This window comes from Leptodactylus fuscus, chromosome 2 (assembly GCF_031893055.1).
Source record: "Leptodactylus fuscus isolate aLepFus1 chromosome 2, aLepFus1.hap2, whole genome shotgun sequence".
Lineage (NCBI taxonomy): Eukaryota > Metazoa > Chordata > Amphibia > Anura > Leptodactylidae > Leptodactylus > Leptodactylus fuscus.
Window position 1 is genome coordinate 147,993,305 of NC_134266.1, and position 18,690 is coordinate 148,011,994.

Here is an 18,690-nt window from a genome sequence, read left to right on the forward strand (position 1 = left end):
AAGAAGTCTTAAAATTATGATTATTCTTATTCAGGTACCAAGCATAGGGATGTTTAGATCACGTTTCGCTCACTTCTGTGTACACTGAGAATTTAGCTGGTTTATTTTGCATTTAGTTCATGCATTGTTGTATCAGTAAGCTTTTAAAATTTCTACCTCCCCAGGTATTAATATGTAGTTTCTTGACACGAATATACAGAAATAAGATGATGGCTTGAGAAAACTGTGCGATAGTGTTAGCCCATGCGGATCCTCTGTAAAAATAGATAAAATCTAATTATTTTACTAAAATAAGTAAAATATCAATCTATTAATCAACAGATACATTACACAGAGACATAGTTAGGCTTTCCTTTGTGACTAAGATTCTGTTTTATAACATAGTTCTGTATCCTGAGGGTTAGTTCATGCAGGGTTTTTGGTCCGGAACCTGAGGCAGAGGCCGCCTCAGGTTCCGGAGCAAAAACCTGGTAGCCGCGACTGAAACCCGGTGCACTGCACTGGCATCCAGCCGCGCACTCCGCTCCGGATTAGGCCCAGTGAATGGGCCTAGTCGGGAGGAAGGAATGTCTCAGGCCGAATAGCGAGGTGAAATGGCCTGAAGAATGAACCGGAAAAAAATGGCTCCTGGAAAAAAGACCTGAGCGACTCCTGTTGATTTCAAAGAGAGCCATCTTTTTGGTCAGGATTTTTAGGCAGATATGGCCTCAAAATCCTGTCCGAAAATCCCTGTGTGAACTTACCCTAATAATCTGGGATAATGGTTGTCGGTGACATTCCAGCAGCCACCACACACAACATACTACACTCCCTTTGCTTTGTCCTGCATAATCCAAATAGCAGATATGAGAATTTAACATTAGCATAATGCTCACAATAAGACCTTATTCATATAATAATATTTTGGTCGGTGTTCTGCATCAGTGATAGTGTGTCAAAACCAGAAGCAGATTGAAAATTGGCTCACAGTCACTGGTGTAAATAACTGATCAAAAACTGAAAGTGTGAACGAGGGCCAACACTGCGCTGTATAATTGGTACTCACTTTATTCCTCCTACTGATTTGACACTGAAACATTTTTAATAGTGGGTAAACCTTTACCTTAAAAATATTGTTCATAGAACAGGATTCCTCAATGTAAAAAAAAAAACATACCGTACTAATACACATGTTAAAATTTAGGACTATTTACCTGATTTACATTCAGGTCACATGGCCACATCTGTGATGTTTTGTTTGCAAGCTCAGTACCCCTCCCTGTGTGTACTGAGGCCTGCAAATGAAACGGCACCATGCGACTTGTTGGAAGACACCCACCCTCCATCTCTACTCCAACCTGCGCATGTGGACAGAGCTCAGAAAGGCAGTGTATGCCTACTGCATAATGCTGTGCACACACCATGTCTTAGAGGCAATGTATACGCACTGCCTCTTACCTCTCCTATTATTGCCAAGAAGGAAACTGGAAAGGCATTGGCGAGTCACACTGGAGGATATCACAGAGTGGTGCAGCAGGGACTGAAGTCTGTGACACACCGCTTCTCCTGTCAGTCTAAGGGTAAGTTCACACAGGGGTTTTTGATCAGGGTTTTGAGGCCGTATTTGCCTCAAAACCCTGACCAAAAAGACGGCTCCCAATGAAATCAATGGGAGCCACTCCCGGCTCCCAGAAAAAAGAAGCTAGATGCTCATTCTTCAGGCCGAGTCACCTCACGATTCGGCCTGAAGACACACCCTCCTCTCGACTAGGCCCATTCATTGAGCCTAATCTGGAGCAGAGTGCGCGGCTGGATGCCGGTGCAGTGCAGCGGCTTTCATTCGCGGCTACCCAGTTTTTGTATCAGAACCTGAGGTTCCGATTCAAAAAACGCCGTGTGAACTTACCCTTATAGCGTCAGTGAGAGGGGCATAGCTAGAGGCAGTTGGTGCACACTACCTGTCTGAGCTTATCCATTATAAATTACATGTCAAATCATAATTTAACAGTACATCTACTTACATGACTCCAAGTTCCAGTTGAAACAGAAAGATATAATTTACTAGTGCATTTATGATATTTGATATAATGCTGGTGATTATCTGTGTTCTAACAATTCCCTGAAAAACAATAATATAGAAATACATGTTTATATCACATACATATTTAATATTATTTCACATACAACAAAGAGCTGTTAAGAGGGGCAGGTGACTGCTTATGACACCATGGATTTAATAATAAAGTAATATATACACACAATGGTTGTCAAAACTCCAGGGAAATGTGCAGAAGGGGCATGTCACATGAAATTTAGTCTGGATAAGGGGGTAGTCTTCTCAAAGAACTGGTCTTTTGGAGACTTTTTAGAAAAACTGGAAGAAACCGCCAGCTCTCCAAAGGGTAGTTCCATAAAATTAGCTCTAAGCTAATTTTCTTCTTTTTGCTTCTCTTTTGAAGACTGTTGACTATATATTGATCAGGAATACATACTTGATTTTGTAAATACCGTGCCTCCAGTTGGTATAGAAATGCAGCCTATAAAAGAACAACGTAAGTATGGTTATGGTATACATATATTGGAGATAGAAAATAGAAATCCCATCCATGAATCCCATCCACGCACTGCAGAAAAATATATTCAGTGGAAATGCTGTGATTTCCAAAACTGTTGCGTTTTTGGAAATCGAAGCATGAATGAAGGTGCTGATTTCATCACAGGTCCTGTAGTCTTCCTAGCCACATACACTGCATTGATAATTCTGAGCTGGCTGTTCAGTGTAGTTTCTGTTTTAGAGTCCCTTCTTTGTGCCGAGGCTGACACTAATAGTGACCTGCGCCTCACTGGCCAGTGAGCCACTCTTCAGTTTGAGAAGTACTGACCTATACTTATCCAACTGATATTAACATGAATAAATCAATCTGCTAAACCAAGCCTATAAAATAAACTGTTTCTAGCCTTATTGTTCATAAGCCACTCACACCAGTGGTTTGCTCAGATACCCAGTTAGATCTCTGATCAGAACTCACCTTCATCTTGCTATATATACTGTAGACTTGTACATATGCATATGCACCCAGGGGTGAACCTAGCCTCTATGCTGCCTGAGGAGGAGTACTATAGAAAGCCCCCCCGCCAAAAAAAAAAAAAAAAAAAAAAAAAAAAAAGATATCCAACCTGACAATCTTGGATTGCAAATTGGGAGCCTCCCTAATTAAAATTGTAGGACACACCTTCCCATATGCAGATGAAAAAAATCCTTTTATTTGGCCCACATGCAGTATATTAACCCCTTTTTCTTTTGGCCACCCACACGGTATAGGACCCCCTTTTTCTATTGGTCACCTACACGGTATATGACCCCCTTTTTTCCCCCTCCACATAGTAAATGACTCCCTTTTTTGCCCTTTCCCACAGTATATGGCTCCCCACAGTATATGACCCTCTCTTTTATGGCTCCCCACAGTACATGACATCCCTACTGTATGTGATTCCACTATTTTATGGCCACCACATGCATATATATATTAGGCCACTCCCTAACATTATATTATTGCAATAGATAGCAGCCTATGATTAATTCATCTATTATTGCTCCTGTCCAGGCCATCCACTACTGCTGTAGCAGATGCTTAAGAATGCCACAATATTGGACATAGCATCCTGGCGTTCTTCAGTATTGTGACATAAGTTAACATTCAATAATTATCTAAAATATAATTAACCCCAAAGAATGGATAGTATAAAAATTGGAAAATAATTGAAATGCTCTTATCTGTTCCAGATGAAGGATGTCATACCCCAACTTTTTGGCCACAATTTATCCAAACACAAAGGGAACCAAGGATGGGTGCAGGAGATTGACCCTGTATAGCATTGTCACCCGAGCATATTAACTCCCTTACCAGGGCGATCCCAATGCTGACCTTAAAATTACCCTGTTAATATCACCCCCTCCCTTCCTCGATGCGTTTCGCATCCAAAACACGGATGCTCCTCAGGGGATTAGAAGATCAATTGAAACGACCAAGCATAGCAGAGCGCTGTCCCAGGTGCACTGTGAGACCATCAGGAGCTCCCCCAGAGTATAATGATAGCAGTATTTGTGGGGTTTGCAAGCCAGCGGCCTTACTTACTCATCCCCACTCCTGCTCACAGCCGCCTCAGCTTCTGCATAAGTGGAAGTGCAGGAGGCTTTAAGCAGGAGCGAGAATTAGTAAGTAAATAGGGCCCGTTACCTGTTGGGCTTATTCTGGCAGGTAACGGCCTATTAAAAAAAAAAAAAAAAAAACATCAGGGGCCTACTGGGCCCCTAGTGTCCTGGGCTCTGTGGTAACCGCTACCTCTGCTACTCCAGTAGTTACACCACTGATTGCAGCCTACAGCAAGCATCACTAAACATCATGCATCATTGTCATTGTCATTTACATGGGCTAGAGGCTGCAGAAAATACACTATTAGTCATATTGTTTCTAGTGTTCAAACAACCATAAGTAACATAACATAACTTTCATAAAGAAAGTCCAGGGAGAATATGGAAGAAGTTAACATTTTTTTTTGTGAATGTGCAAATAAAAAAAAAACACTTACTGGAAGGGCAGGAATGAAAACCAGGACATATTCCTCTGCCAGACTGTAACAGAATTAAACATGAAATAATCTCAGATTAAAGTTACTTTGGGACCTCTTCACCAATTACTGCAATGCTTAGGGCTAAGGCCGCACATAGAGCCGTAGCTAAAACACACTGTGGAAAAGGCCGTGATGGAAACACATTGCGTTTTTTCTGCAACATTTCTCACAGAAAGTTCGCAGAGTTTCCCTCTGCGAATTTTCTGCCCTATTATCTCTATACAGAAAACTCCAGCATTCCTTAGGTATAATTGACATGTTGCATTTTTTATATTGCAGATTTTCCGCTGCTGTTTTTTTTTCTGCCATATGTGGATGGGATTAGCCAGAATCCCATCCATTTTGCACATACTGTAAAATGATGCATTTTTGTAATATGGGGCCTCAGCCTAAAAGCTTATTCACACGTCTGCAATCTACAAATGTTTGCCATCTGCATTTTTGACAAACGGCATACATATTCATTCATTTCAATGTAATTATTGAGACATCTCTTTTTTTCACAAGTGAAAATGGAAGCATGTTATTTTTTCAATGGTACGTATAGATAATGGATGCTTCACACCAATTCAATTCTATTACTCTGTGAAAAAAAAATGGATGGCTTGTTATCCATTTTTCATGGACCCAGAGATATTGACAAGTACAGAAAACGTAACAAATAGAGATGAGCGAACAGTGTTCTATCGAACACATGTTCGATCGGATATCAGGGTGTTCGCCATGTTCGAATCGAATCGAACACCACGTGGTAAAGTGCGCCAAAATTCGATTCCCCTCCCACCTTCCCTGGCGCCTTTTTTGCACCAATAACAGCGCAGGGGAGGTGGGACAGGAACTACGACACTGGGGGCATTGAAAAAAATTGGAAAAAGTCATTGGCTGCCGAAATCAGGTGACCTCCATTTTAGACGAATAGTGGATTTCAAATCCGGGTCATATGAGAATGTGAACTTTGTGACTATGAGACAGGGATAGCTGTACAGGCAGGGATAGCTAGGGATAACCTTTATTTAGGGGGGAATGTTATTAAAAATAACTTTTTGGGGCTCTATCGGGTGTGTAATTGTGATTTTTGTGAGATAAACTTTTTCCCATAGGGATGCATTGGCCAGCGCTGATTGGCCGAATTCCGTACTCTGGCCAATCAGTGCTGGCCAATGCATTCTATTAGCTTGATGAAGCAGAGTGTGCACAAGGGTTCAAGCGCACCCTCGGCTCTGATGTAGCAGAGCCGAGGCTGCACAAGGGTTCAAGCGCACCCTCGGCTCTGATGTAGGAGAGCCGAGGGTGCACTTGAACCCTTGTGCACCCTCAGCTCTGCTACATCAGAGCCGAGGGTGCGCTTGAACCCTTGTGCACACTCTGCTTCATCAAGCTAATAGAATGCATTGGCCAGCGCTGATTGGCCAATGTATTCTATTAGCCTGATGAAGTAGAGCTGAATGTGTGTGCTAAGCACACACATTCAGCTCTACTTCATCGGGCTAATAGAATGCATTGGCCAGCGCTGATTGGCCAGAGTACGGAACTCGACCAATCAGCGCTGGCTCTGCTGGAGGAGGCGGAGTCTAAGATCGCTCCACACCAGTCTCCATTCAGGTCCGACCTTAGACTCCGCCTCCTCCGGCAGAGCCAGCGCTGATTGGCCGAATTCCGTACTCTGGCCAATCAGCACTGGCTAATGCATTGTATTGGCTTGATGAAGCAGTGCTGAATGTGTGTGCTTAGCACACACATTCAGCTCTACTTCATCGGGCTAATAGAATGCATTGGCCAGCGCTGATTGGCCGAATTCCGTACTCTGGCCAATCAGCACTGGCTAATGCATTGTATTGGCTTGATGAAGCAGTGCTGAATGTGTGTGCTTAGCACACACATTCAGCTCTACTTCATCGGGCTAATAGAATGCATTGGCCAATCAGCGCTGGCCAATGCATTCTATTAGCGTGAACTGAGTTTGCACAGGGGTTCTAGTGCACCCTCGGCTCTGCTACATCAGATTGCTACATCTGATGTAGCAGTGCCGAGTGTGCATCAGATGTGTAGTTGAGCAAAACTGACTCAGCACTGCTAAGTCTGCATTCGCATAGGAATGCATTGGCCAGCCTTCGGCCAATCAGCGCTGGCTCTGCCGGAGGAGGCGGAGTCTAAGGTCGGACCTGAATGGAGACTGGTGTGGAGCGATCTTAGACTCCGCCTCCTCCAGCAGAGCCAGCGCTGATTGGCCGAATTCCGTACTCTGGCCAATCAGCACTGGCTAATGCATTGTATTGGCTTGATGAAGCAGTGCTGAATGTGTGTGCTTAGCACACACATTCAGCTCTACTTCATCGGGCTAATAGAATGCATTGGCCAGCGCTGATTGGCCGAATTCCGTACTCTGGCCAATCAGCACTGGCTAATGCATTGTATTGGCTTGATGAAGCAGTGCTGAATGTGTGTGCTTAGCACACACATTCAGCTCTACTTCATCGGGCTAATAGAATGCATTGGCCAGCGCTGATTGGCCGAATTCCGTACTCTGGCCAATCAGCACTGGCTAATGCATTGTATTGGCTTGATGAAGCAGTGCTGAATGTGTGTGCTTAGCACACACATTCAGCTCTACTTCATCGGGCTAATAGAATGCATTGGCCAATCAGCGCTGGCCAATGCATTCTATTAGCGTGAACTGAGTTTGCACAGGGGTTCTAGTGCACCCTCGGCTCTGCTACATCAGATTGCTACATCTGATGTAGCAGTGCCGAGTGTGCATCAGATGTGTAGTTGAGCAAAACTGACTCAGCACTGCTAAGTCTGCATTCGCATAGGAATGCATTGGCCAGCCTTCGGCCAATCAGCGCTGGCTCTGCCGGAGGAGGCGGAGTCTAAGGTCGGACCTGAATGGAGACTGGTGTGGAGCGATCTTAGACTCCGCCTCCTCCAGCAGAGCCAGCGCTGATTGGCCGAATTCCGTACTCTGGCCAATCAGCACTGGCTAATGCATTGTATTGGCTTGATGAAGCAGTGCTGAATGTGTGTGCTTAGCACACACATTCAGCTCTACTTCATCGGGCTAATAGAATGCATTGGCCAGCGCTGATTGGCCGAATTCCGTACTCTGGCCAATCAGCACTGGCTAATGCATTGTATTGGCTTGATGAAGCAGTGCTGAATGTGTGTGCTTAGCACACACATTCAGCTCTACTTCATCGGGCTAATAGAATGCATTGGCCAATCAGCGCTGGCCAATGCATTCTATTAGCGTGAACTGAGTTTGCACAGGGGTTCTAGTGCACCCTCGGCTCTGCTACATCAGATTGCTACATCTGATGTAGCAGTGCCGAGTGTGCATCAGATGTGTAGTTGAGCAAAACTGACTCAGCACTGCTAAGTCTGCATTCGCATAGGAATGCATTGGCCAGCCTTCGGCCAATCAGCGCTGGCTCTGCCGGAGGAGGCGGAGTCTAAGGTCGGACCTGAATGGAGACTGGTGTGGAGCTATCTTAGACTCCGCCTCCTCCAGCAGAGCCAGCGCTGATTGGTCGAGTTCCGTACTCTGGCCAATCAGCACTGGCCAATGCATTTCTATGGGGAAAAGTTAGCTTGCGAAAATCGCAAACTGACAGGGATTTCCATGAAATAAAGTGACTTTTATGCCCCCAGACATGCTTCCCCTGCTGTCCCAGTGTCATTCCAGGGTGTTGGTATCATTTCCTGGGGTGTCATAGTGGACTTGGTGACCCTCCAGACACGAATTTGGGTTTCCCCCTTAACGAGTTTATGTTCCCCATAGACTATAATGGGGTTCGAAACCCATTCGAACACTCGAACAGTGAGCGGCTGTTCGAATCGAATTTCGAACCTCGAACATTTTAGTGTTCGCTCATCTCTAGTAACAAACAGTTAATCTGATGTTCAAGGATGTAAGGACACAACATGCAGAATAAGCAGAGTGGCTTGCTGTCCGTGATTGTCCCAGGTGTCACATAACCACATAATGCAGATGTGTGGATAAATCTTGTAAATGCTTTTCTCCACAGCTCATATTGATGTTAGAAGAAGGGATATAAATATCTGGTTTTTTTAAAAAATATATTGTGGTAAAGTGTACGGTAAGGTGGTGGACGGAGTGTATATCTCGCCTGGTTTCCTCAGCCAGACGAGATAAAGGAAAGACAGAGCAATCATGTTCTAGCAGAGCATAGTCTGCTGGAGCTCTTGTTCCTTATTATGGGCTGGCTTTTCTGGACTGGAGGGCAGGTTGGTAGTGGGAGCCTTCCAGTCCACACCCTTACTCCACCATGGGTTTTGCCCTGAGTCCGGGGCATTCACAGGTGAGCTTCCTTAGGGCTATTTACTGGGGAAGGAAGCTCAGTTATGGGCCCTTGATACACACATGGAGAGTGTGAGCAAAACACTCCTGAGATAAACAGGTATGGTGTGGATTTGGACCTGCTTATATGGTGACTCAACCTGCTCTAGGTCAGAGAGGTAACCTGCTGTTTAGGTAGAGCCGGACAAGGCTTAGGTTTTCTTTGTTGTTTTGTTACTTTGCTGGCACAGTGTTTTATGCCGAAAACCCAAATAAAACACTGGACTTGTTTATCGTACTACCTGTCTGCATGGTGTCATTGCCGTTCCCAACCGGGTGAGCTGAACCCCTTACAATATATATATATATATATATATATATATATATATATATATATATAGTATAAATATGGCTATATGGGTGTTGTTAGGGAATTGCTAGGACGGCAATTTCCCAGTAGCTGCTGGAAACCCTGGAGGAAGGGGCACAACAAACAGTGAGCCCTGGTCTGAAACCCCCCACTGTCCCTTCCTGCTTGTACAGACCAAAAGTTTGGACACACCTTCTCATTCAAAGAGTTTTTTTTGTATTTTCATGACTATGAAAATTGTAGATTCACACTGAAGGCATCAAAACTATGAATTACTACATGTGGAATTATATACTTAACAAAAAAGTGTGAAACAACTGAAAATGTCTTATATTCTAGGTTCTTCAAAGTAGCCACCTTTTGCTTTGATTACTGCTTTGCACACTCTTGGCATTCTCTTGATGAGCTTCAAGAGGTAGTCACCGGAAATGGTCTTCACTTCACAGGTGTGCCCTGTCAGGTTTTATAAGAGGGATTTTTTTTTTGCCTTATAAATGGAGTTGGGACCATCAGTATATAATTTCACGTGTGTTGAGCAGAAGTCAGGTGGATACAAAGCTGATAGTCCTACTGAATAGACTGGTAGAATTTGTATTATGGAAAGAAAAAAGCAGCTCAGTAAAGAAAAATGAGTGGCCATCATTACTTCAAGAAATGAAGGTCAGTCAGTCCAAAAAATTGAGAAAACTTTGAAAGTGTCCCCAAGTGTAGTTGCAAAAACTACAAAGAAACTGGCTCACATGAGGACGGCCCCAGGAAAGGAAGACCAAGAGTCACCTCTGCTGCGGAGAATAAGCTCATCTGAGTCACCAGCCTCAGAAATCGCAAGTTAACAGCAGCTCAGATTTGACAGCAGGTCAATGCCACACAGAGTTCTAGCAGCAGACACATATCTACAACAACTGTTAAAAGGAGACTTTGTGCAGCAGGCCTTCATGGCAAAATAGCTGCTAGAAAACCACTGCTAAGGACAGGCAACAAGCAGAAGAGACTTGTTTGGGCTAAAGAACACAAGGAATGGACATTAGACCAGTGGAAATCTGTGCTTTGTTTTGATAAGTCCAAATTTGAGATCTTTGGTTCCAAACCACTTTGTGTGATGCAGAAAAGGTGAACGGATGGACTCTACATGCCTGGTTCTCACCGTGAAGCATGGAGGAGGAGGTGTGATGGTGTGGGGGTGCTTTGCTGGTGACACTGTTTGGGATTTATTCAATATTGAAGGCATACTGAACCAGCATGGCTAACACAGCATCTTGCAGCGGCGGGCTATTCCATCCGGTTTGTGTTTGGTTGGACCATCAAACACAATGACCCCAAACACACTTCCAGGCTGTGTAAGGGCTATTTGACCAAGAAGGAGAGTGATGGGGTGCTATGCCTGATGACCTGTCCTCCACAGTCACTAGATCTGAACCCAATCGAGATGGTTTGGGGTGAGCTGGACTGAAGAGTGAAGGCAAAAGGGCCAACAAGTGCTAAGCATCTCTGGGAACTCCTTCAAGACTGTTGGAAGAACATTTCAGGTGACTACCTCTTGAAACTCATCAAGAGAATGCCAAGAGTGTTCAAAGCAGTAATCAAAGCAAAAGGTGGCTACTTTGAAGAACCTAGAATATAAGACAGATTTTCAGTTGTGTCACACTTTTTTTGTTAAGTATATAATTCCACGTGTGTTAATTCATAGTTGTGATGCCTTCAGTGTGAATTTACAATTTTCATAGTCATGAAAATACAGAAAACTCTTTGAATGAGAAGGTGTGTCCAAACTTTTGGTCTGTACTTTATATATATTTATATATTACATCTGTTACATGTTTTCACAATTCTTGCTAAATTATCCTTTAAAAATTGAAGCACTGTTCCACATTCCACAACAGTTCCTGAAGCCACTTTATTATGGCAGCACCAAAGTCTTACAGCATTGACCAGCATACCCTGGATTCAACCATAGGTTAGAAGGAGTGGTGGCAGCAGGGTGAAGACTGGAGTGACAGGCCAACTGTCGGTACTGAGTCCGGTGGGCACTAAGAGTGCAGCATAAGAGGGGTCCCTGGCTACATATGGTAAAACGCTTATGTCTGCATTATGGTTGCAGGTTCACTGAATTTCAGAAAAGATATTGCAGATAACAATGTAAATGATAATGTGATACTATACCGGGCCACCTTTGGGTCTTGTCTAAAGAGGAGTAGAATATTCTCAGTGTTTATAAAGAGTGCCCAACAAGGAAAGCAAGCCAGCATTAGTATGAGGATCCCACGCTGTAGTACAATACCTATTAACTTTAGGTTTGTGCCTCCAAATATCTGAAGGAGAGATATCATAGTATATTAGACAAATAAGAGATTTTCATTACATATACATCTAGTGCAATGCTATTGAAATTATTGAGTAGAGTCATAACAACATCAAATCAATAAAAATGCTAATACATAGATTTAGTTTACAATAGTTAGTGTTCTGTTACATGTACTAAGCACATTTATGCAAAATGACTGGAACTTTTATGGGGACTGTATTAGCTTAAAGTTATCCCTATCTTGGAAAATAGAAGCAGAGAAGGGCTCATAAGTTCTGTCACCAGGGCAGGACCTCCGTAAACTAGCATGTAGTGCTGCTCTACATCATTTCCTTAACTCCAATAGAGGTGAATAGGGCCTACATACACAGCATAACATATATAGCTGCAATAAATAATGACAGTCAGCTCACCATCATAAGATGACTCCAGTGAAGAATTCCAAGAAGATTTATAGAGACAACCTACGGTTTAATTTTCCATAAAACAAATTTACATAAATTTCTGCTTTATTAAATCATGGTAACTGTGGAGCAACGGAAACAGTGTAGCTCAGCTGTGCTATGCTGGTTATGCAGCTTCCTTCACTTCTATGAGATTTATGGAAACAGTGTTGCTTGAATGTTTCTGTACGACACTCATTGGTGGTCAGGATAGCAGTTTTCCCACCTCAAGAGCAATTTGCCAAGATGAGAATAATCCTTTAAATTGTTTCTCTAATTTCACAAGAAAAACTATTATAATGCAGAACTTTGCACTCTAATCATTGTTCTATATGACTGAATTAAGAGAGCCGTAGTTTAGATCCTGCATGGGCTGGCTGAAGTCTGTGTGCCAGGCCATGGGTCCTGCTCTGCTGCCTTAGAAACTGCATTCAATGTGGGAGCCAGCACTATAGGATGTCTCATAAACAGAATACAGTTACTACAGCAGGAGAGCATGGCACAGATTAGATAAGCAGACCCAGCAGCACAGACTTTGTGCTTAATATTAAAACTGTACAGAAAGCAGTAATGTTACAAGAGCACAGTAGCATAGCCGTTTTGTTGCCAAAACAAAAATTGTTCAGTTTAACAATGCTTTATGTATCCTCTGAGTAACATACCTGTGATATGAGTGTATCACATGCTGAAGATAAGCCAAGACCTACTGAAAGACCAGTGACAGATATAACCTAAAAGCATAGAACAACGGTAATAAATCAATATAGAATGAAGAGATAAAGTGTCCACAATATCCACGATTTTAATAATACTGCTGTAACTGGGATGAATCATAGCTATAACATTATTTTATCTTTAATGATGTTATATAATAATGCAGAATCAGGGGGAACCTTGGAGTGAACAACCACATCGGTGTCAGTGAGGGGACACCTCAGATGGCCGCTCTCCAAAGGCTCGTAGTGACCACAAATGATAGTGCTAATACATAGGAACATTGACATTATGTTACAATGTTATTAGGTAACCTTTTATAAAACTCTTACTTGATCACATATGGTGGTGTTTACTTTGGAATTATGTACTGAGACTTAGAGTTGTACAGTATATTATTTTTGAAGTACATATTGATGGCATCATTATTAATGCAATGTATGGTACGGTTACTAAGGTGCCATACTGAATGATTGAAATTATAGAATATTTATTTTTTAAATTGTTATTCTTAATTATAATTACCACTTGTATTATATGTATCTTTATGTTTTTAGTATAGTGCAATTACATTTCAATATGCACACAGTGTAAGAAAGTTGAGGGTTTGCTCTGGTTGTCTTTATTCACCTTCCCTACAGAAGATTGAAGGGCAAAGGTCCACCATACAGTCGCTCCATCACTGGCCCACCATACAGTGGCCCTTTTGCTGGTCCCTCATTCTGTATGGGGGACCAGTGATGGAGTCATGATATGAGGGACCAGCAACAGGGCCATTGTAAAGGGGATCAGTGATAGATCCATTATATTATGATTGGGCAGTGATGGGGCCCATTGTACTATATGGGAGCACTGATGGGGCCACTATCTTGTGGGACATTAGGGGGGAATATTAAAGGAGTTGTGCATGAATTGGAGGAACCCATAAAGCGGCTGGGGAAGTGTAAAATAAAAATGAAAAAGTATACTAACCTTTTCTCAGTGCTCTATTGTCTACCGCCGAAGTTCATTCAGTCTCATGCTGGTGCCTCATTGCTGGAAATTCTGTGCTTCACATGACGTCGTTGGAGAAAGACTAGTGGCATCACTCACTTAAATCACCAGTTCCTTACCATCGACCACTGAGACCACTAATTGGTCTCTGTTGTCACATGAGGTGCAGAACTTCTGGCAACAAGGTGCTGGCACAAGAATGACAGATATTGGTTCAATCACTGCCCAGTGCTGGTACAAGACTGGACACCGACAGTGGACAACAGAGGCCAGGTATAGGTGAGTACACATTTCTTTATTTCACACCTCCACTGACTGTCATATGGATTGCTTCAATTCCTAGACAACGTCTTTTAAGGGTTTATCCACCTTTGTAATACTTCTAACCTATTCTATCGGAGAGGTTTTTACAACCAGGCAATCAGGCAACCGGTAATGTTTACATGTTGGAGCCACACTGCTCACTCACCATACAATATGTAGTGGTGGGTTTAGGTACTACAGCAGTGCTCATCATATGAAGGGTGAGCAACATGGCTCTCAGCATGTTATTACCTTTAGCCATGCTGTCTCAATAGTTGATCTGCATGAGTCCTGGCTGTCAGAGTCCCACAGTTGATAAGTACCAGTATTAAAAAGGTGGATAACCCATTTAATATAATTTTAATAATAACTTTATTTATATAGGGCCAACGTATTCCTCAGCACTTTAAAAATCAGAGGGTATATGAACAGATAGTGTTTGACATTACAACGTGACAAAGAATTAACATATTAAATAAGTGAGGAGTGAGGAAAAGGGAGTAATAGGTCATATAACTGAAGCTGCATGAACCTGTCACCAGCTGGTATCTGTGAATATACACATACTAAGTGCATGAAGTGCAGGGTAACTTCTAGATGGAGTGGTGCGGTAGAAAGGATAGCTTAGGATAAGAAAAGTTAGCTTAGTGTACAGAGGTGCAGAACAACGTGATCAGATCATATGATAAGCCTGCCTTAAACAGATGTGATTTTAGGCCATGTTTGAAGCTGCCATATTAATCTAATTGTTCGAGGTAAAGCATTCCAGAGCATAAGTACAGCTTGAGAAAAGTCTGGGAAACAGGAGTGGGATGTTCGGATAACATAGAAAACAAGTCTAAGGTCATTAGAAGAACGGAAAGGATATTTAAAGTAGTAGAAGGGGAGGCCATATAGGGAAATACAGAACTTTGGATGGATACATGGGTGAATGTGATAACTTTATATTGTATTTCGTGATGGATAGGCAACCAGTGCAGCGACTGACACAAAGCAGATACATCTGTGTACCAGTTTGATAGATAGATGAGTCTGGTGGCTGACTTATAATAGGGGGACAGGGAATGAGTGAAAAAAGGCACTGAGGGAGTGGGGCTCCAAAAAGGGTTGTTAGTAGAGATGAGCAAACACTGTTCGGATCAGCCGTTCCGAACAGCACGCTCCCATAGAAATGAATGGAAGAAGCTGGAACGTACACTTTGCCGGCGGCCGGTCGCTTAACCCCCCGCGTGCCGGCTACATCCATTAATTTCTATGGGAGCATGCTGTTTGGAACGGCTGTTGCGAACAGCGTTCGCTCATCTCTAGTTGTTAGTTTATGGTAAAGGGTGTGGCTTGAAAACTTTCAATAAAAATATGCACCCCACCCCCAGAAGCCCCCATACAACCTTTTAATAATTTGATTCCCACCCTGATTCTCCCTCCTACAAGTCTTGCTGTAGTTTAATCCTCTAAAAACTTACTGCGTTGGCAAGTGTCACTGCATCGAGCTCTTCTTTGCCCAGGTGACCACAGAATATAGAGCTGACAATATTGATCATAAAACACAGCAACTGAGAGAGAATCTGTTCCAAGAAATAAAAACATAATAAACCTGTCCTTCAATTATAACTGAATAATAATAATAATAATTATGAACATTGTAGTGAATGATGTTTTGTAGAAGTATACATTGGGGTCAGGGCTACATGGCAACTTCAAATTGCATGACACAGTCAAAAAGCTGAAAGTGTAATTGTGAGTTAATCATTGCAATTCCTGGAGTATCGTCACAAGTCAATCACATTCTCCCACCAATAGCTTAACCAGTAGAATAGCATGGCCTTGGGGCTCAGTAGGTTATCAGTACACATGTACAATACAACATACTAGCAAAATTGTGTCTTTCATATGAGCATAAATACTCAAAAATAGATTTGGGAAAATATATACATTGTATACCTTTTGCTCTGTATGATTACTTACTAAAATACTCTTTGCATTTTGACTGGTGACCAATACTCATTGTTGAGTGATTGTAACCACGGAACATTTTTGGAACATATTCGCATACTTCCTTAGTCTCTGTTGTAGCACCTATGTGTTTGCATACGACATACAGTCCTATGAAAAAGTTTGGGCACCCCTATTAATCTTAATCATTTTTAGTTCTAAATATTTTGGTGTTTATAACAGCCATTTCAGTTTGATATATCTAATAACTGATGGACACAGTAATATTTCAGGATTGAAATGAGGTTTATTGTACTAACAGAAAATGTGCAATATGCATTAAACCAAAATTTGACCGGTGCAAAAGTATGGGCACCTCAACAGAAAAGTGACATTAATATTTAGTAGATCCTCCTTTTGCAAAGATAACAGCCTCTAGTCGCTTCCTGTAGCTTTTAATCAGTTCCTGGATCCTGGATAAAGGTATTTTGGACAAACAATTCAAGATCAGTTAAGTTAGATGGTTGCCGAGCATGGACAGCCCGCTTCAAATCATCCCACAGATGTTCAATGATATTCAGGTCTGGGGACTGGGATGGCCATTCCAGAACATTGTAATTGTTCCTCTGCATGAATGCCTGAGGATTTGGAGCGGTGTTTTGGATCATTGTCTTGCTGAAATATCCATCCCCGGCGTAACTTCAACTTCGTCACTGATTCTTGAACATTATTCTCAAGAATCTGCTGATACTGAGTGGAATCCATGCGACTCTCAACTTTAACAAGATTCCCGATGCCGGCATTGGCCACACAGCCCCAAAGCATGATGGAACCTCCACCAAATTTTACAGTGGGTAGCATGTGTTTTTCTTGGAATGCTGTTTCTTTTTGGACGCCATGCATAACGCCTTTTTTTTTATAACCAAACAACTCAATTTTTGTTTCCAAAATGAAGCTGCCTTGTCCAAATGTGCTTTTTCATACCTCAGGCAACTCTATTTGTGGCATACGTGCAGAAACGGCTTCTTTCTCATCACTCTCCCATACAGCTTCTATTTGTGCAAAGTGCGCTGTATAGTTGACCGATGCACAGTGACACCATCTGCAGCAAGATGATGCTGCAGCTCTTTGGAGGTGGTCTGTGGATTGTCCTTGACTGTTCTCACCATTCTTCTTCTCTGCCTTTCTGATATTTTTCTTGGCCTGCCACTTCTGGGCTTAACAAGAACTGTCCCTGTGGTCTTCCATTTCCTTACTATGTTCCTCACAGTGGAAACTGACAGGTTAAATCTCTGAGACAACTTTTTGTATCCTTCCCCTGAACAACTATGTTGAACAATCTTTGTTTTCAGATCATTTGAGAGTTGTTTTGAGTAGCCCATGATGCCACTCTTCAGAGGAGATTCAAATAGGAGATCAACTTGCAATTGGCCACCTTAAATACCTTTTCTTATGATTGGATACATCTGGCTATGAAGTTCAAAGCTCACTGAGGTTACAAAACCAATTTATGCTTCAGTAAGTCAGTAAAAAGTAGTTAGGGGAATTCAAATCAATAAAATGATAAGGGTGCCCATACTTTTGCACCGGTCAAATTTTGGTTTAATGCATATTGCACATTTTCTGTTAGTACAATAAACCTCATTTCAATCCTGAAATATTACTGTGTCCATCAGTTATTAGATATATCAAACTGAAATGGCTGTTATAAACACCAAAATATTTAGAACTAAAAATGATTAAGATTAATAGGGGTGCCCAAACTTTTTCATAGGACTGTATAAATGGGCATCAGTATGTAAAAACCCTATGTGGCACATAAAATCTCAACAATGACTTACCAAAGGTCCTGCTAGTCCACATTGCTGCTTAACTTCAACTGTGGGGTTATCTGGGAGAATCTGTCGTACTCTTTGTAGAAAAGTACTATAATGTTTCTGGAGCAGATGAGGAAGTCTTTGTGTTTTTCCATTTACTTGGTCCATCGTGATGATATCATGCTCCGTGTACTAACTATAGCAAAGTAAAGTTAAATAATTCACTTGTAACGTTCACTTTTACTTGAAACCTCTAGATGTACTCATTAACGAAAATCATTAACGATTGATAAAAAGCGGTTTAATGTCCTTCTTGTCACCACTTGACCCACTTTTCCACGCACATAATCTGGCATGACCAACAGAACATTTAACCTTTTACATTGTTACATCCCTACAAAAAATTTTTTTCTATTGTTGTACTTCAATGGATGCAGAACTTATAGCTGGCATAGGTTTAAGGGATCTCCAAAGTTTTTATTTGGCAGCATCTCTTTTCCCTAGCCTAGGTAAAACTGTAGAAAAATGATCATTTCACTTAAAGAGGACCTTTCATCAGATTGGGCACAGGCAGTTCTATATACTGCTGGAAAGCTGACAATGCGCTGAATTCAGCGCACTGTCGGCTTTCCCGATCTGTGCCCCGGGTAAAGCGCTATCGGTCCCGGTACCATAGCGCTTTACAGTCAGAAGGGCGTTTCTGACACTTAGCCAGGTTTGTCTTTGCCCAGCAGCACCTATCGCGCTGTACAGTGTGAGCGGGGAGGAACGTCCCCTCCCTCTCCTGATAATACTCGTCTATGGACGAGCTGTGTGAACAGAGGAAGGGGGGCGTTCCTCCCCGCTCACACTGTACAGCGCGATAGGCGCTGCTGGGCAGAAGGGCGTCCCTGGCTAAGTGTCAGAAA

At 42.3% G+C, this 18,690-nt stretch overlaps 1 protein-coding gene across 1 annotated transcript in view; it reads right to left on the reverse strand.

Moving 5' to 3' along the window:
• The window catches only part of LOC142196184 (multidrug and toxin extrusion protein 1-like), a 49,395-nt gene that overhangs the window by 19,009 nt on the left and 11,696 nt on the right, over window positions 1-18,690 (reverse strand). The window contains exons 3-10 of the mRNA XM_075266405.1: window positions 17,807-17,974; window positions 15,497-15,598; window positions 12,686-12,754; window positions 11,439-11,587; window positions 4,570-4,612; window positions 2,472-2,516; window positions 2,001-2,098; window positions 157-254 (exon numbers count right to left, since the gene is read on the reverse strand). Coding sequence (XP_075122506.1) covers window positions 157-254; window positions 2,001-2,098; window positions 2,472-2,516; window positions 4,570-4,612; window positions 11,439-11,587; window positions 12,686-12,754; window positions 15,497-15,598; window positions 17,807-17,974 — 772 coding nt within the window. The remainder of the gene's footprint in view (window positions 1-156; window positions 255-2,000; window positions 2,099-2,471; window positions 2,517-4,569; window positions 4,613-11,438; window positions 11,588-12,685; window positions 12,755-15,496; window positions 15,599-17,806; window positions 17,975-18,690) is intronic.